Source organism: Podarcis raffonei, chromosome 2 (genome assembly GCF_027172205.1).
Source record: "Podarcis raffonei isolate rPodRaf1 chromosome 2, rPodRaf1.pri, whole genome shotgun sequence".
Classification (NCBI taxonomy): domain Eukaryota; kingdom Metazoa; phylum Chordata; class Lepidosauria; order Squamata; family Lacertidae; genus Podarcis; species Podarcis raffonei.
In genome coordinates, this window is record NC_070603.1 from 1,969,070 (window position 1) to 1,991,395 (window position 22,326).

At 43.5% G+C, this 22,326-nt stretch overlaps 1 protein-coding gene across 7 annotated transcripts in view; it reads left to right on the forward strand.

Moving 5' to 3' along the window:
• Nucleotides 1–22,326, forward strand: part of HDAC7 (histone deacetylase 7) — a 202,747-nt gene that overhangs the window by 152,615 nt on the left and 27,806 nt on the right. For all 7 annotated transcript variants that reach the window (XM_053369528.1, XM_053369545.1, XM_053369518.1 and 4 more), the window contains 7 exons: nucleotides 448–563; nucleotides 1,495–1,617; nucleotides 2,958–3,067; nucleotides 7,362–7,484; nucleotides 8,214–8,397; nucleotides 16,086–16,297; nucleotides 21,349–21,546. In XM_053369528.1, the coding sequence (XP_053225503.1) occupies nucleotides 448–563; nucleotides 1,495–1,617; nucleotides 2,958–3,067; nucleotides 7,362–7,484; nucleotides 8,214–8,397; nucleotides 16,086–16,297; nucleotides 21,349–21,546 (1,066 nt within the window). The remainder of the gene's footprint in view (nucleotides 1–447; nucleotides 564–1,494; nucleotides 1,618–2,957; nucleotides 3,068–7,361; nucleotides 7,485–8,213; nucleotides 8,398–16,085; nucleotides 16,298–21,348; nucleotides 21,547–22,326) is intronic.

Below are 22,326 nucleotides of genomic sequence, written 5' to 3' on the forward strand. Positions count from 1 at the left end.
CAAGTTGGTGAAGGCTGTTGTAAGTCATTGGGAATAAGACCCGTTTTGACTGTCACTTCCCATGCAATGTCGTTGGAGATAGGAAGGAAGAGTGCTGTGTCTGAAGTGTCCTTTCTTGGCTGCAAGAGTGACATTAGCTGCTCCTGGATGGATGAACTTTGCAAGGGGGGGGCACACATGACCCAAGCTCAGTGGTAGAGAAAACACTTTGTATACAAAAGGTGATACCTCAATCCCCAGCATCTCCGGCTCTGAGGGGTATAAATACTTTAGAAGTAAATGTGCAATACCAGATTTGACACAGCAACTGTCTGGCTCCAGCCATAGTTCACAGCTGAGGTGAGATTTGAAGTGCAGACTTCCTCCCTGGTTGCTCATTCCCTTAACCACAATGTGGCTCAGGTCAAACCAAGTCAGCAGCAAAGCTCTCTCTTCTCCTCCATACAGATCTTTGGAACCGATGGAACATGAAGGCCCATCCAACCCTGCCCTCCCCAGTTTCTTCCCTCCTGTCTCCAACAGCTCCGGAGACTCCCCAGAGCACTTTCCACTGAGGAAAACAGGTGAGGAGGAAGAGCAGTGCCAGAGAGCAGTGCCAGAGAGCATTTTTGTGGGGTTTGCCAGGTGAACCAGGGAGGGGCAAGGAGGACAGGGCTGCCAGCCTTGGTCTGATCTGCAGAAACCTGGTTTTCTTGACCTGGAGAGGAATGTGATCAACGGCTTATCTGTGAGACACATGGCTGCTGGGTTAATCATTCACTCATTCATATTTTTGTCTGCTGCTTTTCCGCACACACAAACAGATTATGCTCAAAGTGGCTTACAAAGAAGAAAACAGGGCTGTACAAAAACAATGTCATAATTAGGGAGACTCAAGGGTAACAGGCAGGAAGCATAGAACAATCGGGGGAAAGCCTGGAAGTCTCTTAAGATGTGTGTGCACCAGCAACTTTTCATGCAGTCTCATGCAGGCTAGCTTCAGAGGGGCCTCCCCACCACCTCTGCTGAGAGGGCAGATCCTTTGGCCTCCTCACCCCTTCAGTCTACTAGCAATGATAAGGGTGATGACAGTAAGAATCACAGAGTCAAAGAATTTTAGAGATAGAAGGGACCCAAAGGGTCATCTAGTTCAGCCCCTGCAATGCAGGAATCTCAGCTAAAGCATCCATGACAGATGACCATCCAATGTGAGATGAGATGAGAAATTGAATTGTGCTTTGTGCAGATGTTGCCTATCACCTTTATTCATTCAATTCCACCTTATGGCATACATCTGGATTCTCTGCCTCAGGGACTAGCAGAGGTCCTGGGTTTTGGGCTGGCCTTGGTTCCACCAGCCCTGCATCTTCCCCATTGTGGAGTTGGGGAGGTTCTCATCCCCAACCTTTGTGCTGAGCCTGCCTTGCCAGAGCAAAGACTCACTGGCCAGTGCACTTCCTGACCTCCAGCTGTCAAATATGGTGGTTCTCACCTTCTTTCCTGAATTTGCTACAGCGTCTGAACCCAACCTGAAGTTGCGCTACAAGACAAAGAAGGCCGGCGAGCGGCGCAAAAACCCACTGACGCGCAAGGAGAGTGCACCCCCTTCCTTGAAGAGGCGCCCGGCAGAAGCCATTGGTAAGAGTCTGGTGGGTGTGGTCTTGCTATGGAGCATCCATTGCCATGAGGAAGCTCCGGGGTTCCAAGGATTTCCTGGTTCAGAGGATTAACTGCTTTTGTTGGGAATGCAGCGGGACCATAGTTTGTGACACAGCTGGGCTAAGAATGAGCTTATTTGTGAGGAAGCCCACATTCAGTCAGCTGAGATGAGCCCATTTGAAACAGAGGTCTGGGGAACTTGCTCACCCCAAGCTTAGCTTCCCCCTTTGTTTCAGTGCCAGTGAATATGGGAGCTCCTGATACTTCCACTGTGTATAGCTGGCGGGTCACAAGCTATGCAGGCTTGCCTTACAACAGTCCAGCGTGGCTGTGGTCAGAGTTATCCAGTGTGCACAAATAATGAGTGTGGATCCTGGTGTTGCTCATAAGGGAGAAGTATCAAATTTATTATTATTTATTAAATGTAATTATTATTTATTAGAGTTATTCCCTGCCCCTTTCGTCCAAGGATCACAGGGTGGTTTACGATATGACAACACAAAAGTATACAACATGGTAATAAGCAAAAACAATAACCCCACAACACAGTTATTTTTATTTATTAAATGAAAAGTTCAGCGGAACCCGAAAAATGGCAAAAGTGCCCCCCCATTGGGAAATAATCCTGTAAGGTGGGAGGGAACCTAAAGAAAAAAACACCCCAAGGAGGACTGAGCTATGGAATACTGTTGGGTTTGGGTACAAACCTGGGACAGAATGAAGTATTCTGGGAAAAGAAATGGCTTATAAGATGGAAAGGTTGTGTACTTCATGTGGTTGGGTAGAGTTATCACATATCATGTGCATCTGTTTGCACGGGGGAATGACACTTCCTGAATTTATACTGTTCTGCTTAAAACAATTTTACTTGTTTGATAATTGTAACTCTTCCACGTTTTTATAATTGCATACCATATTGTCGTAACCCACCCTGGGATGGTATGATAAAAGGTGAGTAAGAAATCTTAAAAATAAACAAAATAGAACCTGCTTAACTTCATGGTGAACCTGCATGATTGGTTCACCATACCTGTGTGGCATGAACCAAGGATGAGAAACCTGTCCCCCTCCAAGTACCACTCCCATCATCGCTGACCATTGGGCATGCTGGCTGGGGCTGATGGGAGCTGAGAGTCACACAATGTCTGGTGGACCACAGGTTCCCCATACCTGATCATGACTGCATCCAAGACTTACGGCATTCCTCCAGTAATCCTCAAGTCTCCCATGACTGTGTACCTGAGCATTCTCTTTCCCCTTCCTTTGCTTGTCCTGGTCTTGCTGTAGACAAAGCCGTGCATGTTCTTTCTCACCTGCAGATTCATCTCCCAGCAGCAGCAGCACCCCAGTGTCTGGGTGCAGTTCACCCAATGACAGCCTGGTGCCAGAGCACGGAGCCCTGCCGGCCGCGCCAGGACTTGCACAAGAGGTATGGACCCTGTAGGACTGGAGACTTGGGTTGATCCCCATGGAGTCTGTGACTGGCCTGTGGGATCAGTAAGCCAAGAAAACCTGCAGGAAGAGCAGGTTTCTTAGGCTCTGCACCCACCCACCCACCTACCCAATGCTGGCTTCCACCTACCAGGATCACACAAAGAGGCAGTTGTGTCTTGTAACACACAAACACCTTTCCACCTGCCTTTTGATCATTTTAATTCTAGTAAGAATGGCTCCGTTTCACTCCCTCATCAGCCCCTTCTCCCCACACAAATGCTTCCAATCTTCTCTAAGTTTTACAACATTGACGCTATAATTGAGGGTTATTTGCACTACGATTTGGCACATTTTAAGTCCATTGCAAAAAATGTCCTTTTCACCACTGTGCCTCTTCCAGCAGGCCCATTTGCTAAGCTGGTTTTTTTCTGTCTGGTTTTATCTACTGCTTTTTTCTTTTTTAAAGAAATCTTTCTTCTCCTCCTCCTCCTCCTCCTCCTCCTCCTCCTCCTCCTCCTCCTCCTCCTTCTTTTGAAGAAGGGCCATAACTCAGTTGGTGAGTTATATTTAAAAGCAGAAGGTCTCCCATTCAGTCCCCTGCATCTTCAGGCAGGGTGGGGCAAAGAGTCCCTGCCTGAAACCCAGCAAAGCCCCTGCCTTTCAGCTGTAGAATCGTAGACAATACTGAGTTACGTAGACCAACCTGTGGTGCGACTCCATTTAAGGCAGTTTTCTATGTTAATAAGTTATTGCCAGTGGTATTTTAGTGGTTGTAGAGGCCCTTTCTTAGAAAATTGGGACAGAAAGGTGTAAATATGTCAACTTTCTTCTGCTTTTGCGAAATCAAAGTGGTTGAAAAGTGGAGAGTTGGAAAGTGAGTAAATGTGTTGCTGCACATACAGTTCCCATACGCAAACATGTCATTGTGCAGATCCCTTCTCTTTTGCTGGTTCTCCTTTGTAATATGTGGTGGAATCAGGGTGAACGGGCATCAATGGGTAGACTCGAGATTCAAACAAGATCAAAGCCAGGATCTGCCAGCAACGTCTGCTGAGGATCTCCTGCAGACGGAGGATTCTGGGAAGTGTTCTCACAGGCACACATGATTTATGCAGATGGGAAGGACCAGCCGGTCTGTCAGAGGGTCTACATAACCTGAGCAGATCTCCCAGAATCCTCTCCGCCATGCAGTGGTTCCATGGCAGAAGAGTAACAGTGGAGTTGCTTGGCGACAGCTCATGCGTCCCCTTGAGCCTATCAATTGATGAAGATGATCATCCAAATGTCATAGACCGAATGGAGCAAACAGCACGCAGACCTAGTGGTGGGAGGAAAAAATCCTTAAATAAGAGACACGGGGGAATGATTAATGGACTTCAATGTCTGTACACTAATGCGCAAAGCATGGGAAATAAACAAGATGAGCTTGAGCTCTTGGTACAGCAAACTAAATATGACATAATAGGAATCACTGAAACCTGGTGGGATAAGTCCCACGATTGGAATGTAATAATGGAGGGATACAATCTATTTCAGAGAAACAGACCAGACAAGAAAGGAGGAGGAGTGGCGTTATATGTCAGGGATGTGTATACCTGTGAAGAGATCCAAGATTTAGAACCTCAAAGCCAAAGTGAGAGCATTTGGGTCAAAATTAAGGGAGAGAAGAATAACAGTGACCTCATTGTGGGAGTTTACTATAGATCCCCAAGCCAAACAGAGGACATAGATGATGCCTTCCTGGAACAGATGGCCAAGCATGCAAAAGGAAGGGAGATAGTAGTAATGGGGGACTTCAATTACCCGGATATTTGTTGGATATCAAACTCAGCCAAGAGCATAAGGTCAAACAGATTCCTCACTGGCCTTGCAGACAACTTCATTGTCCAGAAAGTGGGAGAAGCAACAAGAGGAACAGCCATTTTAGATCTGGTCCTAACCAATGTTGATGACCTGGTTAGTGGGGTAGAAGTGGAAGGATCATTAGGCGCGAGTGATCATGCTCTTCTGAAGTTTACTATACAGCGGAAAGGAGCAGCCAAGCATACTAGGACTCAATTTCTCGACTTTAAGAAAGCCGACTTCATAAAACTTAGGGAAGTGCTGGGTGAGATCCCATGGACAGTAATACTAAAAGGAAAGGGAGTTCACGATGGCTGGGAGTTTGTTAAGAGGGAGATAGTAAAAGCACAACTTCAGGCAATACCAATGAGATGGAAACATGGAAGGTGCCTAAAGAAGCCAGGGTGGCTATCTAAAGAACTTTTAACTGAGTTAAGATTTAAAAAGGATGTGTACAAAAAATGGAAAAGGGGGGAAACCACCAAAGAGGAATTCAAACAAATAGCCAGCACGTGTAGACACAAAGTCAGAAAAGCTAAAGCACAGAATGAACTCAGGCTTGCTAGAGAGGTTAAAAGCAACAAAAAAGGCTTTTATGGGTATGTTCGTAGCAAAAGGAAGAACAAAGAAACAGTGGGGTCACTCAGAGGAGAAGATGGTGAAATGCAAACAGGGGACACAGAAAGGGCTGAACTCCTCAATGCCTTCTTTGCCTCAGTCTTCTCCGATAAAGAAAACAATGCCCGACCTGAAGAATTTGGAGCAAATGATTCAGCAGAGGAAACACAGCCCAGAATAACTAAGGAGATAGTACAAGAATACTTGGCTAGTCTAGATGTATTCAAGTCTCCAGGGCCAGATGAACTGCATCCAAGAGTATTAAAAGAACTGGCAGATGTGATTTCAGAACCACTGGCAGTCATCTTTGAGAATTCCTGGAGAACAGGCGAAGTCCCAGCAGACTGGAGGAGGGCAAATGTTGTCCCTATTTTCAAAAAGGGGAAAAGAGAGGACCCAAATAATTACCGCCCAGTCAGTCTGACATCAATACCAGGGAAGATTCTGGAGCAGATCATTAGGCAAACAGTCTGTGAGCACCTAGAAAGGAATGCTGTGATCACCAATAGTCAGCATGGATTTCTGAAAAATAAGTCATGTCAGACTAACCTGATCTCGTTTTTTGACAGAATTACAAGCCTGGTAGATGAAGGGAACGCAGTGGATGTAGCCTACCTTGATTTCAGCAAGGCATTTGACAAGGTGCCCCATGATATTCTTGTAAAGAAGCTGGTAAAATGCGGTCTTGACTATGCTACCACTCAGTGGATTTGTAACTGGCTGACTGACCGAACCCAAAGGGTGCTCATCAATGGTTCCTCTTCATCCTGGAGAAGAGTGACTAGTGGGGTGCCACAGGGTTCTGTCTTGGGCCCGGTCTTATTCAACATCTTTATCAACGACTTGGATGATGGACTCAAGGGCATCCTGATCAAATTTGCAGATGACACCAAACTGGGAGGGGTGGCTAACACCCCAGAGGACAGGATCACACTTCAAAACGACCTTGACAGATTAGAGAACTGCGCCCAAACAAACAAGATGAATTTTAACAGGGAGAAATGTAAAGTATTGCACTTGGGCAAAAAAAATGAGAGGCACAAATACAAGATGGGTGACACCTGGCTTGAGAGCAGTACATGTGAAAAGGATCTAGGAGTCTTGGTTGACCACAAACTTGACATGAGCCAACAGTGTGACGTGGCAGCTAAAAAAGCCAATGCAATTCTGGGCTGCATCAATAGGAGTATAGCATCTAGATCAAGGGAAGTAATAGTGCCACTGTATTCTGCTCTGGTCAGACCTCACCTGGAGTACTGTGTCCAGTTCTGGGCACCACAGTTCAAGAAGGACACTGACAAACTGGAACGTGTCCAGAGGAGGGCAACCAAAATGGTCAAAGGCCTGGAAACGATGCCTTATGAGGAACGGCTAAGGGAGCTGGGCATGTTTAGCCTGGAGAAGAGGAGGTTAAGGGGCGATATGATAGCCATGTTCAAATATATAAAAGGATGTCACATAGAGGAGGGAGAAAGGTTGTTTTCTGCTGCTCCAGAGAAGCGGACACGGAGCAATGGATCCAAACTACAAGAAAGAAGATTCCACCTAAACATTAGGAAGAACTTCCTGACAGTAAGAGCTGTTCGACAGTGGAATTTGCTGCCAAGGAGTGTGGTGGAGTCTCCTTCTTTGGAGGTCTTTAAGCAGAGGCTTGACAACCATATGTCAGGAGTGCTCTGATGGTGTTTCCTGCTTGGCAGGGGGTTGGACTCGATGGCCCTTGTGGTCTCTTCCAACTCTATGATTCTATGATTCTATGATTCTATGAGCCCAGAAGCTTGAAAGTCGCTGAAGCTGATTGATTCTCCCACCCACTGTCTTTAATGCAGACACCCCTTGCTCAGCGCCTGAGAATGCAGGAGAGCTCGTTGGCTCAGTTTGCTCTTCAGACCACTGGCTCCCTCCCAGCACTCACCCTTGGACTTCCGACCACTTCTGCAGCGTCTGCCAGGGTAGGTCTAGAGGGGCTTTGCCGAGGGGACAAGCATGATAGAAGCTTCTGGAATCATCTGGGTTGGTTGCAGTGGGAAACAGAAAGCTGAGCTAGATGGTCTGTGGCTCAGCGGTAGAGCATCTGCCTTGCATGCAGGAGGTTCAGTCCCTGGCATCTCCAGGGTGGGGGAGGGGGAAACCCTGCCTGAATCCATGTTGAGCTGCTGCTGGTCAGTGCAGACAAGGCTGAGCTAGATGGACCAGTGGTTAAATCAGCTTCCTGTGTTCCACTCTAGGCCTTGGCCTGATCCAGCAGGGCTCTTCTCCTGTGTACCTGGGACCGTTTCTAGAGTACCAGACATTGTCAAGGGGCAAGTGATCTGGGGGTGGTATTCTGCTGTGGTTTACTCAGAGTAGACCCACTGAAACCAGTGGGCATGAGTAAGTTAGGCCCATAGATTTCAGCTGAGGGCTGGTCTGGATGCCCCTCGGGCTCTCTTCCAACTCTACAGTTCTCTGAGTAGCAAACTCAGATTCTCTCCTGAAGAAAAGCTTCAGTGACAGTATTTTTATGGGGCAGAATCTCCTTGCTTCCCTCTGCAATCTCCTTTCTGCCCACCCCCTGATCTGAACTAATCCCTCGTACCTCACCTGTTTTGCACCCACCTCATCGCTTTGAGAACTTTGTGACCAGGTTCAGGGCTCAGGGAGGTGCTCTTGATCCACCGTCTCCAATTCTCTCTCTGTAGGGCGATGGAGATCACCGGACACACCCTGGCCTTGCTCACAAGGTACCTGTCCTGACTAGCACTCATGCGCCCATTTTCCTGCCAACCAGCTTGGAGCAACATGAGCCTGGGAACCCACTGTCCACTCGGCTGCAGCCTGTTATAATCTTGGAGCCCTCTCTCCCCCATTCTCCTCTTGTGACAGGTGCGTACCAGCCCCTCACTTTGGGGCAATAGGGCAGGGAAGGGTCTTACTTAATAAGATACTGGTGCGTGTTTGCATAGACAAAAGAGATCTGTGTTCAGTATTCCTCAAAGGGTAATTGAAGATGAGCAAGATGCAAGGGAGAAAAAAATAGCACAGCATGATGGGTTTTGTAGTGTTTATAGCAGGTTCTGTAGTAGCAGAGGGATTCTTGGGAGAAGAATGCTCTAGGCTGATAACGTTCATACTGAACAAGCAGGTTATATATATGTTTTTGCACTTGTCAGTTCCTCATTTTACTGCTTTGATGATCACCACAAATACCACAAATACCACATCATGCTATGTCCTTCATTTTTTTTTTATAAATATTTTTATTAAACAGTTTTTATAGTCACACAAACAAAACATAACAACGACAAATACATAAACAAACAATAACAAAAACAAAACAAAAAAAACAAGTATCATTTCATATCCTAATTTCTTAAACCTTTCTTCCTCGACTTCCTCATGCCTCCCTTTTCTGTATTCCAAATTCTAATCAATTACTCAGCAAATCTTCCCTTATTTTACTTTAAATTTAAGCTAATCTTCCTTATTCTCCTTGTCTTAACCATTGCTAATAGTAACCATTTTACTTTCCAGTCCAACATCATTCTAACTTTCATTAATTTTGTAGTATTTCTTTAAATAGTCCTTAAACTTTTTCCATTCTTCTTCCGCTGCTTCTCTTCCCTGGTTTCGGATTCTGCTCGTCATTTCTGCCAAGCCCATGTAGTCAATCACCTTCATCTGCCATTCTTCCAGTGTGGGTAGATCTTGTGTCTTCCAGTACTTCGCAATAAGTATTCTAGCTGCTGTTGTAGCATACATAAAAAAAGTTATATCCGTCTTTAACACCCCTTGGCCGACAATGCCCAAGAGAAAGGCCTCTGGTTTCTTAGTGAAGGTATATTTAAATACCTTTTTAAGTTCATTATAGATCATTTCCCAGAATGCCTTGATCTTCGGGCACGTCCACCAAAGGTGAAAAAATGTACCTTCCTTTTCTTTACATTTCCAACATTTATTATCAGGCAAATGGTAAATCCTTGCAAGCTTGACTGGGGTTATGTACCACCTATAAATCATTTTCATAATATTTTCTCTTAAGGCATTACATGCCGTGAATTTCATCCCGGTGGTCCACAACTTTTCCCAGTCAGCAAACAAAATATTATGACCAATGTCCTGAGCCCATTTAATCATAGTTGATTTAACCGTTTCATCTTGTGTATTCCATTTCAGCAGCAAATTGTACATTTTTGACAGATTCTTAGTACTGGATTCTAACAATTCAGTCTCCAATTTTGATTTTTCCACCTGGAAGCCAATTTTACTGTCCAATTTAAACACTTCATTTATTTGGTGATAGTGCAACCAATCTCTCACCTTCTCTTTTAATTTCTCAAAACTCTGCAATCTCAGTTTGTCCCCTTCCTTTTCCAAAATTTCCCAATACCTTGGCCACTTCGACTCCATATTTAACTTTTTAACTGCCTTAGCTTCCATTGGCGACAACCACCTTGGGGTTTTGTTTTCCAGCAAATCTTTATATCTGACCCAGACATTTAATAGTGCTTTTCTGACAATATGGTTTTTAAAACTTTTATGCGCTTTAACCTTGTCATACCACAAATATGCATGCCACCCAAAAATATTGTTAAAACCTTCCAAATCCAAAATGTCTGTGTTTTCAAGAAGCAGCCAATCTTTTAGCCAGCAGAAAGCTGCCGCTTCATAGTACAGTTTAAAGTCTGGCAGGGCAAACCCCCCTCTTTCCTTTGAGTCCGTTAATATCTTAAATTTAATTCTGGGCTTCTTGCCCTGCCAGACAAATTTAGATATATCTTTCTGCCACTTCTTGAAACAGTCCATTTTATCCATTATTTGTAATGCTTGGAACAAAAACAACATTCTTGGCAATACATTCATTTTTATAACTGCAATTCGGCCTAACAAGGAAAGCTTCAAGTTTGACCAAATCTCCAAATCTTTTTTCACTTCTGTCCAAGTTTTTTCATAATTATCTTTAAATAAGTTCACATTCTTAGCTGTCATATTTATACCCAAGTATTTCACTTTTTTAACCACAGTCAACCCCGTCTCATTCTGAAACCTTTCTTTTTCAACCTGTGTTAAATTTTTCTCCAATACCTTAGTCTTTAACTTATTCAATTTAAATCCTGCCATTTGACCAAACTCTTGAATTATTTCCAAAACTCTTTTCGTACTAGCTTCTGGCTCTTGTAATGTAAGTACTAGGTCATCTGCAAATGCTCTCAATTTGTATTGTTTAGCTCCGACCTGGATCCCTTTAACCAACTGGTCCCTCCTAATCATATTAAGCAAAACCTCCAGGACCGATATAAAAAGTAGTGGGGAGATAGGACACCCCTGACGTGTCCCTTTTTCAATCTTGAACTCTTCTGTAACCACATTGTTTACAATTAGTTTTGCTTTCTGTTCAGAGTATATTGCACCTATACCATTTTCAAACCCTTGGCCTACCCCCATCCCCCGGAGGTTCTTCAGCATGAAGCTCCAAGATATATTGTCAAAGGCTTTCTCGGCGTCCACAAATATCAAAACAGCCTTAGTGTTTATATTCACTTCCAACTTCTCCAAAATGTCAATTATATTCCTTACGTTATCCGACAAATGCCTTTTCGGGAGAAAGCCCGCTTGGTCCCCATGAATCTCCTCCATCAAAACTCTTTTCAATCTCTTTGCTAAAATGTCAGCAAAGATTTTGTAATCCACATTTAGTAACGAGATGGGTCTGTAGTTCTTAAGTTGGGTCTTTTCAGTCTCTGTCTTAGGTATAAGTGTAATGTAGGCCTCCCTCCACGTATCGGGTGCCTTCCTCCCCTCCATGATCTCGTTGCAGACTTCCCTCAAAGGTTGTATCAACCCTTCCTTCAAAACTTTGTAATATTTGGAAGTCAGTCCATCCGGTCCAGGTGATTTGCCCAACGTCATACTTTGAATGGCATCTTCTATTTCCTGTGCTGATATCTCCTGGTTCAAAATAGTCTTACTTTCCTGCGAAATCTTTTTCAGCCCATTTTTCTCGAGGAATTGTTGTATGTCCATTTCTTTCTGCGGCCCTTGTGTGTACAGTTGTCTAAAGTAGCTCTGAAAACAGTTCCTAATTTCCACTGGGTTACATATGTTCTTTCCTTTCACTTCTAAGTTTGTTACCGTGTTGAGTTTTTGTCTCTTCTTTATTTGCCAAGCCAACAACTTGCCACATTTATCTGCAGATTCAAAAGTCTTTTGTCTCATTTGTTTAATTTTCCATTCTATTTCTTGATTCATCAGTTCCATATATTGTGTTTGATACAGTTTAATTTCTCTTAAAATCTCTTGCGATTTTGGCTTCAGTCTTAGTTTCCTTTCCCCTTCTTTTATCTTTTCCAAGATTTTCTCTTTCCTCTCATTTTGCTTTCTTTTCTTTAATGAATTTTGTTGTATCAAAAACCCTCTCATCACGGCTTTACTTGCGTCCCATACTATTCTTTTTTCTACTTTAGTCCTTAAGTTGATTTCAAAGTAATCTTTCAAAGTTTTTTGGGCCTTCTTGCAAATCTCCTCGTCTCTAAATAAGGTGTCATTCATTCTCCATCTGAAGGAACCAATTGTTGTTTGCTTCATCACCATCTTAACTGCGTTATGGTCGGAGAAGGTTTTTGGGCAGATTTCCACTTTCTTTATGTTCGACGCCATACTGCTAGTCACCCAAATTTGGTCAATCCGTGTCCATGTCATTTTGGCTTCAGAAAAGAAGGTTCCCTCTCTTTCTAATGGGTGTTTTGTTCTCCAAATGTCAATCAAGTCCATATTGTCAGTCATTTCAAAAAAAGTTTTTGGTAGTCTTCCGTCTTTTGTGACTACCTGTCTTTGTGCTTTGTCCATATTTGTTGAAACTACTCCATTCATGTCCCCCATCATGATTAAATTGTAATCCATATAGTCCATCAAAGTCTCATGCAACTTCTTAAAAAATTCTGCTTTCCCTTCATTTGGTGCGTATATTCCCACTATCAAAAATTTTTCTCCTTGAAATTGAATTTCGATTGCCAAATATCTTCCTTGGTCATCTTTAAAAATTTGTTTCGGTTGCAAATTTTCCTTTGCATAGATCACCACTCCTCTCTTTTTTACTCTGTCTGAAGATATAAATTCTTGTCCCAATCTCTTATTTATTAATAATTTTCTATGTGCTCTTGTCACATGAGTCTCTTGTAAACAAATCAAGTCCAATTGGTCTTTCTTTAAAGCGTAAAATATATTTTTTCTTTTTCTGGGATTATTCAAACCGTTACAATTCCAGGTTAGAAGTTGCAAGGCCATGATGGGGTTATTTGCTTCCTCCTACAGCTCCCAGTTGTTGTTCGTCTTTTGTCGGTGGTTCTGTGTCCGTATCTAGTGGTCCCTTGCTTGAAGGGTGTCCTTGTCCTGGAAACGTCTCTTTCTGTAGGTCTTCTTCGTGTTCTCCCAAGAACTTGTCTTTATCACTCACTGTCTTTATTCTTCTTTTCTTCCCCTTGTATTTAAAAGACAAGCCTTGGGGGAACTCCCACCTGAATAGTATGTAGTTCCTTTTCAGCAGTGTCACCAAGTCCTTGTAAGGACCTCTTGCATCCAAAATACTTTTAGGAATGTCTTTAAAAATCTCAATGTGGAAATCTTCAATTCGAAGGGTTGTTTGATAGTGCAGGTTCAATATTTTGTCTCTCTCCTCCTTTGATCTTAAAGTTATCAGGCAATCTCTGGGTCTGTTCTTCCTCTGCCTTATTCCCAACCTAAATGCACTCTCTATCTTGAATTCTTCCTTATTCAGCTCCTGCTTCCAAAAGTCAGAAAATTCTTTTGTCAAGTAATCCACCAAGTTGTCTCCTTCCTTTTCCGGCACAAGTCTGATCCTTAAATTTTTCTCCTTGCGTTGCATATCTTGCATAGAAAGTGCCAGCTCATACTCATCTAATTTCCTGTACACCGGTGGAAATTTTTCCTCGGCAGCAGTTGCAATTTCCTTAGCTTCCTCAGCTATCTTTCGTGTTGTGGATGAATCTTCCAATAATTTCCCAATAGCTTCTGCATTGGAGTTCACTTTGTTCCCGAGGTCAGTTATACTTTTAGTATTTAAATCAATTTTCCCAGAGATTTCCTCAATTTTCTTATTTGTTTCAGCACCTTGCTTCTTTAGTTCCTCCAAAGAGTCATTTATTTTCCCCAATGCCTTTGCAAATGCTTCTTCTGAAGACATTATTTTCACTTTTGCCTTTGTGACAGCTGCAGTTCCGGAAGCCCCTGATATAGAGGCCCTTCTTTGCATAGAAAGATCGACTTTGTATTGTCTACCAGATCTCAAAGTCCTCTTTCTGTGAGTCCTTTTTGTGAGTCCTCTTTCTGTTTACCATCTGCCATAACAAAGTCTTTCACTCAAGGTCATTCCCACACTCTTAAGCTGTCAAAAAAAAAATTTCTCAGGTTTTAAGCTCCACTTGTTGCTGAAACTATTCACAAGTCCTCTAGAGGGCGTAAAATCAGTTCTTTAACTTCAAATTGTTCCCACACCTTCCAAAAAACAAAAGCCCTCCTAGTCCCTTTCTTTGTAAAAGATCCAAATCAATAGTATCCTGCAGATAACTTACTGTGCAACAAAATAAGATGTTTCAAGTTGAGAGTAACCAAAGTCGATGTTACAGTTACTTTTTAACCTTATTGTAGCGACAGTCCTTAGCCGGTTCCTTTTCTCCGGCAGTCCGACCCCCAGGTAAAGGAGCAGCGGTAAATAGTTCAATTTCTTTTAAAACAGGCAGGAAATCACTTTAAAGTCTTCTCCCCCCCCCCCTCCTGCCTTCGGGGGAGGGAGTTCTTTGCTTGGTGGTGGATTTCTTAGTTCGCAAAACTCTCCTGTCAAAAAGTTACAGCTTAAATGCCTTTCGCTTTGATCTTACTACAGAACGGAAAGCAGACTTCCTTTTTGATGCTTATCCGTCTCGGTGCCCAATTTCTTTAGTTTTTGACGTCCAATTATGTTTTAAAGCTCAATCCTACTCACGGAAAGTTGCTCTTTTTAGTCCAAATTCACCGGAAGAAGTCAGTGCTCTCCGCTAATGGCGACGCGGCTTCGCTTCGCAGGCTGGGTGAAAGCGACTCTCAGCACCGCTCCATACACCCTCCGCTGATCCGTAGCCTTTAAAAAGGCTATTTCACAACGTCGGGGGGGCGCAAAGGTGCCCGCCGAGTCTCCAGTTCACAGGCTACGCGCCTGTGATTTTGGGGGGTCCTCGCTCCGCCGTGGCTGCAGGACCCGAACCCACGAAGCAGATCTCTCCCGGAGCTCCGGGAGAAATCCGCCATTAAGCGCTGGCGCTAACCGGAAGTCCATGCTATGTCCTTCATTGTCCCCCTTACATCTTGGCCTTCGGACAAGATTGTGCCACAAAACCCTATGTAATTAAATGCCATGCAGAGAGGCAGCTCACACTGCATTATTGCAAGAACATTTGTTTTGATTGCCCCACACGACATCTTAGGGGAAGGAGGAAGAAGAGGAACTGTGGTCCCCGCTTAAGTGTTCTCTCTGTTAGTTTCTGTTTGCCACTGAGCAGTGCTTTGGAGTCACAAGACTCTGTTTACATTCCACACATTCCATACTGTTGAAAGTCTCACAGGAGACGGGAGACGGATGTGACGTTACTGGTTTCCTGTTCCTTTGTTTCAGTTGCTCTCTGCTCTCACAGAGAGAGGATGTATTTTTCTTTGCTGCCTGTGTAGTTAGAAATAAAACTCCTAGCATGTAGCTCACACTATCTCATCCTTCCGCATGCTGCTGGAAACTCTGCTGAATGGGGGTTGTGCCTGGAGCCTTATCAGAAGCTCAGGTTGTCCATCACGTCGAGGGCGATTCCAAAGGACTCGGCCAGAGGAGGATGAGCTTTTATCAGCTCGGTCAAACAGAGATCCCGACACTCTCATGCAGCTCCTTCCCTCTGCCCCATACATAGAATGAGGGGAAGAGGAGAACATCATGGACAGGTTTTCCAGACTAACCTTGCAGTGTCTGAATTCTGCCGCCCCAGCTAGCCACCTGTGCTGTGACAGCTGTGAATGTGCCTCACTTATCACTGCTCCTCTAGATTTTTTAAGCAGCAGATAGAAGCAGATTTCTGGCATTAAAAATATATATATATCTAAGGATTTTGCTCCTTCACAATTTGGAGTAGGTTATCAGAACAGAATTCAGGAATTTGTTCTTGTTTTTTCTTCCATTCTTTTTTTATTATTATTGCAGCCTGTGATGAGTGAGGCAGACAAAAGCCCCTTCCAGGCCACTTTGACATTTCTAAGGATTCAGCAGAAACTGTTTGCCTGTTTTCTTGCTGCATCGTCGTTGTTGTTATTTTAATCTTGTGGGATGGAAACGTGAAAATGGAGGAACTATCACAAAGTGATGCTTAACTCGCTTTGCTGCATTTCCTTCCCGCTTGTGCTGTGAACGCAGAGCCTGCTTTAGCTGGAAATGTACACTGGGTTTTTAACATTTCACTCTCCCACTTTCCCATCTATGGGAACAATACTGACAAGCGATGTATTCCAGATTATATTCTTAGCTTCTCTTCTTTCCTTTGCAGTTCCAGGACTGGGAACGGTCCCTTTCCACTTCAGCCGCTCCCAGCTGCTTCCCCAAGACCGACTGTCGATGCCTACGCCCCACAAGCCCTTGGGAAGGACACGCTCGGAGCCTCTGCCGTCCAGCCCCAGAGCTGTCCAGCAACAGCTGGCCTACCAGCAGCACCATGCGCTCTTCCTGGAGAGGCTGAAGCAGCAGACCCAGCTGGGCAAGGCAGGCTCTTCTCTGGTCTTCTCCAGATGGGGAAGGGCCGGGTTCAGTCATGAAGAAGGGCTGGGAATGTGCCCTGCCAGAAACCTGGGAGAATCGCTGCCATTCATACATATATACATGCACGCATTTGTATGCTGCCTTTCCACAGTTACAACCATGCTCAAGGTGCTAGCATGATTACAAATGTAACAAAAGTAGCCCTAACTAATAAAAGACATCAAAAAGTACACAATTTCCACATAAATCATAGCATCTAAAATAAAGTAACATACAAAATTAATGTCAATAACCCTCTAAACAATCATTTTTTTTAAAGAATATTTATTAAGTTTTCCAATTTTTAGACAAAACAAACAAACAAAACAAACAGAAACATTAAACAAAAGCATTAAATTCATAAACCATACTTTTAAATAACAAATTTCTCAGACCTCCTCGTACTTCTCCTTCCTGTATCCCAATTAAAATTATTTGTTCAGCAAATCCTTCATTTCAAGCATTACAGCTTGTAACATTACCTTATTTTACAAACCCTTTTTCCCCCCGTCTATGTTCTTATATATCATTGCAGCTAGAAACCTCTCAATTTCAATCCAACACCATCTAACTTTCTTAAATTTTACAATATTTCTGTAAATAGTCCTTGAATTTTTTCCAATCTTCTTCAGCCGACTCTTCTCCCTGGTCACGGATTCTGCTCGTCAATTCTGCCAGTCCCATACAGTCGATCAATTTCAGCTGCCATTCTTCCAGAGTGGGTAGATCTTGCGTCTTCCAATACTTTGCGATGAGTATCCTTGCTGCTGTTGTAGCATACATAAAAAAAGTTCTGTCCTTCTTTGGCACCACTTGGCCGACCATGCCCAAGAGAAAGGCCTCTGGTTTCTTCAAGAAGGTATATTTAAATACCTTTTTCAATTCATTATATATCATTTCCCAGAACGCCTTAATCCTGGGACACGTCCACCAAAGGTGAAAGAATGTACCTTCATTTTCCTTACATTTCCAACATTTATTGTCGGGCAAATGATAGATTTTTGCAAGCTTGACTGGGGTCATGTACCACCTGTATATCATTTTCATAATATTCTCTCTTAAGGCATTGCATGCCGTGAATTTAATCCCGGTGGTCCACAACTGTTCCCAGTCAGCAAACATAATATTATGTCCAACATCTTGTGCCCATTTAATCATTACAGATTTAACCGTCTCATCCTGAGTATTCCATTTCAGCAGCAAGTTATACATTTTTGACAAGGTCTTAGTTTTGGATTCTAGCAATTCTGTTTCCAATTTAGATTTTTCCACCTGGAAACCAACTTTCTTGTTCAAGTTATAAACCTCCCTTATTTGGTAATAATGAAGCCAATCTCGCACTTTATCTTTCAATTTCTCAAAACTCTGCAGTTTCAATCTGTCCCCTTCTAGTTCCAAGATTTCCCAATATTTTGGCCATTTAGCCTCCATGTTAAGTTTTCTCTGAGCCTTAGCCTCCATTGGTGACAACCACCTTGGAGTTTTATTTTCCAGTAGATCTTTATATCTAGTCCAAACATTAAACAGTGCACTCCTGACAATATGATTTTTAAAAGCTTTGTGTGCTTTCACCTTGTCGTACCACAAATATGCATGCCAACCAAAAACATTGTTAAAACCTTCAAGATCCAAAATGTCTGTGTTTTCAAGAAGCAGCCAATCTTTCAACCAGCAGAATGCTGCTGATTCATAATAAAGTTTCAAGTCTGGCAGGGCAAATCCACCTCTTTCCTTTGCATCAGTTAATATCTTAAATTTTATTCTAGGCTTCTTGCCCTGCCAGACAAATTTAGAAATGTCTTTCTGCCACTTCTTGAAACAATCCATTTTGTCCAAAAATTTGCAAAGTTTGAAACAAAAACAACATTTTAGGCAATACATTCATCTTTATAGCTGCAATTCGACCCAACAAGGAAAGCTTCAAATTTGACCAAATTTCTAAATCTTTTTTCACTTCAGCCCAACATTTTTCATAATTGTCTTTGAACAAATTCCCATTTTTAGCTGTCATATTAATCCCCAAATATTTCACTTTCTTAACCACAGTCAGGCCTGTTTCATTTTGGAACTTTTCTCTCTCTATCGGTGTTAAATTTTTCTCAAGAACTTTGGTTTTTAACTTATTCAATTTAAATCCTGCCACCTGACCAAATTCTTGAATTAGTTCTAAAACTCTTTTAGTACTAGATTCTGGCTCCTGTAATGTCAAAACTAGATCATCTGCAAACGCTCTTAATTTAAACTGTTTGGCTCCGACCTGAATACCTTTAACCATCCGGTCCCTTCTAATCATGTTCAGCAAGACCTCCAGGACCGAGATAAAAAGCAGAGGGGAGATTGGGCATCCCTGTCGTGTCCCTTTTTCTATCTTAAACTGTTCTGTAACCACATTATTTACAATTAGTTTAGCCGTTTGTTCTGAATATATTGCACCAATACCATTCTCAAAACCATAGCCTACCCCCATACCCTGTAGGTTCTTTTTCATAAAGCTCCAAGAAATGTTGTCAAAGGCTTTCTCCACGTCCACAAATATCAAAACAGCCTTAGTGTTTATATTCACTTCTAACTTCTCCAAAATGTCAATTATATTCCTTAGATTATCCGAAAGGTGTCTACCCGGAAGAAAGCCCGCCTGGTCCTTATGAATCTCCTCAATCAGTACTTTTTTCAATCTCTTAGCTAAAATGTCAGCAAAGATTTTGTAATCCACATTTAATAAGGATATGGGACGGTAGTTCCTAAGTTGAGTCTTTTCAGTCTCTGTTTTTGGTATTAGTGTAATGTAGGCCTCTTTCCACGATTCTGGTGCCCTTTTCCCCTCCAAAATTTCATTACAAACTTCCTTCAATGGTTGCAAAAGCCACTCTTTCAACAGTCTGTAGTAGCAGGAAGACAACCCGTCCGGTCCTGGAGACTTGCCCACCTGCATATTTAGAATGGCACCTTCTATCTCTTGGTCGGTTATCTTACAGTTCAGCATAAATTTACTTTCTTGTGAGATTTTTTGTAATCCATTTGTCTTCAAAAATTGGTCTATATCCATTTCGTTCTGTGGCCCTTGTGCATAAAGTTGTTTAAAATATTTCTGGAAGCAATTTCTAATCTCATTTGGGTTATGTATGTCTTTTCCTTCCACTTCCAGATTTGTAATTGTATTTAGTTTTTGTCTTTTTTTCAGTTGCCATGCTAGTAGTTTCCCACATTTGTTTGCTGATTCAAATGTCTTCTGTCTCATTTGTTTAATTTTCCATTCTATTTCCTGGTTCATCAATTCCATATATTGTACCTGAAGTAGCTTTATTTCTTTCAAAATCTCCTGTGACTTTGGCTTTGCTCTCAGTTTCTTCTCTCCTTCTTTAATTTTCTCCAGAATTTTATCCTTTTTCTCATTTCGACTTCTCTTCTTTATTGCATTCTGTTGAATCAAAAACCCTCTCATCACGGCTTTACTAGCGTCCCATATTACTCTTTTTTCGACATTAGTGGCCAAATTCAGTTCAAAATAGTCTCTCAAAGTTTTTTGGGCCTTTTTGTATACTTCTTCATCTCTAAATAAGGTGTCATTCATCCTCCATCTAAAGGAGCCGGGTGTCATTTGTTTCATCTCCATCTTTACTGCATTATGGTCGGAACAAGTTTTGGGGCAGATTTCTACCTTTTTTATCTTCGGTGCCAATCCTCTAGTAATCCAAATTTGGTCAATTCTAGTCCAGGTCACTTTTGCTTCAGAGAAAAAAGTTCCCTCTCTCTCTAGAGGGTTCTTAGTTCTCCAAATGTCAATCAGGTCCATATTGTCAGTCAGTTCAAAAAAGGTCTTTGGTAATCTCCCATCTTTGGTGATTACTTGTCTTTGTGCCTTATCCATATTTGTAGAGACAACTCCATTCATATCTCCCATTAAGATTATATTATAGTCCATATAGTCCAAAAGAACCTCATGCAACTTCTTAAAAAATTCAGATTTCCCCTCATTCGGTGCATACACCCCTACAATCAGGAATTTTTCTCCTTGAAGTTGAATTTCAATAGCCAGATATCTTCCTTGTTCATCTTTGAAAATTTGTTTCGGTAAAAGTTTCTCCTTTGCATATATCACAACTCCTCTTTTTTTAACCTTGTCCGATGAAATAAATTCTTGTCCCAATCTCTAAACAATCCACCAGCCCAAGAGTCATCCAGCAGCCTCAGCTTCTGCAGCCGGAGTCAGTCTGGGTCCTACTCTCCAAGGCCAGGTGGAAAAAGGCCTGCAAGGCAGGCAGCAGATCTTCCAGGACTCACAGCCAAGAGCAGTGTGGACAATGCTGAGCTAGGTGGAGTGCTGGTCCCACTTCATATAAAGCAGCTCTCTGTGTCCCTGTGTTGAGGGGCCACTGACATAAACAACCTCTAGGCAGTATTCCTTGTGTGCTGGTGTGGTAATGCAATGCAGGGGGCACGCTGTAACCCCAGCATCCAAGGTTCTGCTTTTGTCTTGGCTGTGAGTCCTGGAAGACCTGCTCTCTGCCTTGTAGGCTTTTCCCCACCTGACCTGGGAGGAAACAGTCCTGACTGACTCCAGCTACAAAAGCTGAGGCTGCAGAACAAACTCTTGGGCTGGGGGATTGCTTAGGGGGCTTATTGTGGGGAGGGGGTGGTTGCTGTTGATTTTTGTATCTTTACTTTGGATTTTATGATTTATGTGGAAATTGTTCTGTTTGGTTGTGTGCTTGTTGACGTTTTGTTTATGAGTACTTTTGCTATGTAATTTTTAATATATTGTAAGCCGCCTTGAGCATCGTTCTAACTTTGAAAAGGCAGCATACAAATAAAATGATTAATTCCTTTGTCTAACAAGCTCTTGAGGAAAGGTGCCTGGCCATTCATCGGTATGCAATGCATTTCAGATACAGGATGCAGAATAGGAAAACACAGCCAAACTGCCTATGTTTGCAGAACCAGTGAAGGTTGTGGGGCTGGTTATTTTGAGCCTGCGTAGCCCAGATTTACTCGGTCTTCTCTCCCTCCCACCCCAGCGCATGGCCAAGTCCAGCGAGAAACCTCGGCTGCAGCAGATCCCCTCTTCAGAAGACATGGAGGCAGAGGCAGGAGAAGATCCCAGCGACCCGGCCCAGGCCCAGGCAGAGCCTTTGCCAGCAGGGGGAAGCAGCAGCAAAGAGACAGAAAGTCGCTCCCGGTTGGGTCAGCCTCAGGAGGAGCATGTCCTTCAGCAGGTATTGGAAGAGAGCAAAAGGGACACACACACAATGCTTTCTGCATTTCAAAATGCTATGTCAGCAATATGCTATGTCCCAATCCTCAGGTTTGGGAAGATCCATAGCTCATTGGTTGAGAATCAGGTTTGCATGCAGAAGCCCGAGCTTCCCCCGTCCCCAGCCCCCAGAACAGGCTGTTAACCGCAAGCCTTGCGAGTCCGGCGGGAACTCCCGCCGGGCTCTCAAGGCTTGCGGACATTTGCACGAAGCACAGGGCGCACTCCGGAGTGTGCCCCGGGCTTCGGGCTGCAGGTTGCTGCTCTCAAGGCTTGCGGACATTTGCGCGAAGCATGGGGTGCGCTCCAGAGTGCGCCCCGTGCTGCAGGCTGCAGGCTGCTGCCTGCAAGACTTGCGAGCCCGGCGGGCACTCTCGCCGGGCTCCCAAGGCTTGTGGATAGCTTCCTGAAGCCTGGAGAGCGAGAGGGATTGGTGCGCACCGACGCCTCTCACTCTCCAGGCTTCAGCAAAAGCCTGCCCCATAGGACGCACACACATTTCCCCTTCATTTTTGGAGGGGAAAAAGTGCGTCCTATAGGACGAAAAATATGGTATATTGAAAAACACTCTCCAGGGAGGCTTGCCTGGTGCCGTTGTTACAGTAGTACCTCTGGTTGCAAATGGGATCCATTCCAGAGGCCCGTTCACAACATGAGCAGAACGCAACCCGCGCCTGAGCCTGTGCACGGGCCGCAATTCGCCACTTCTGCGCATGCAGGGGATGAGCAGCAAAACCCGGAA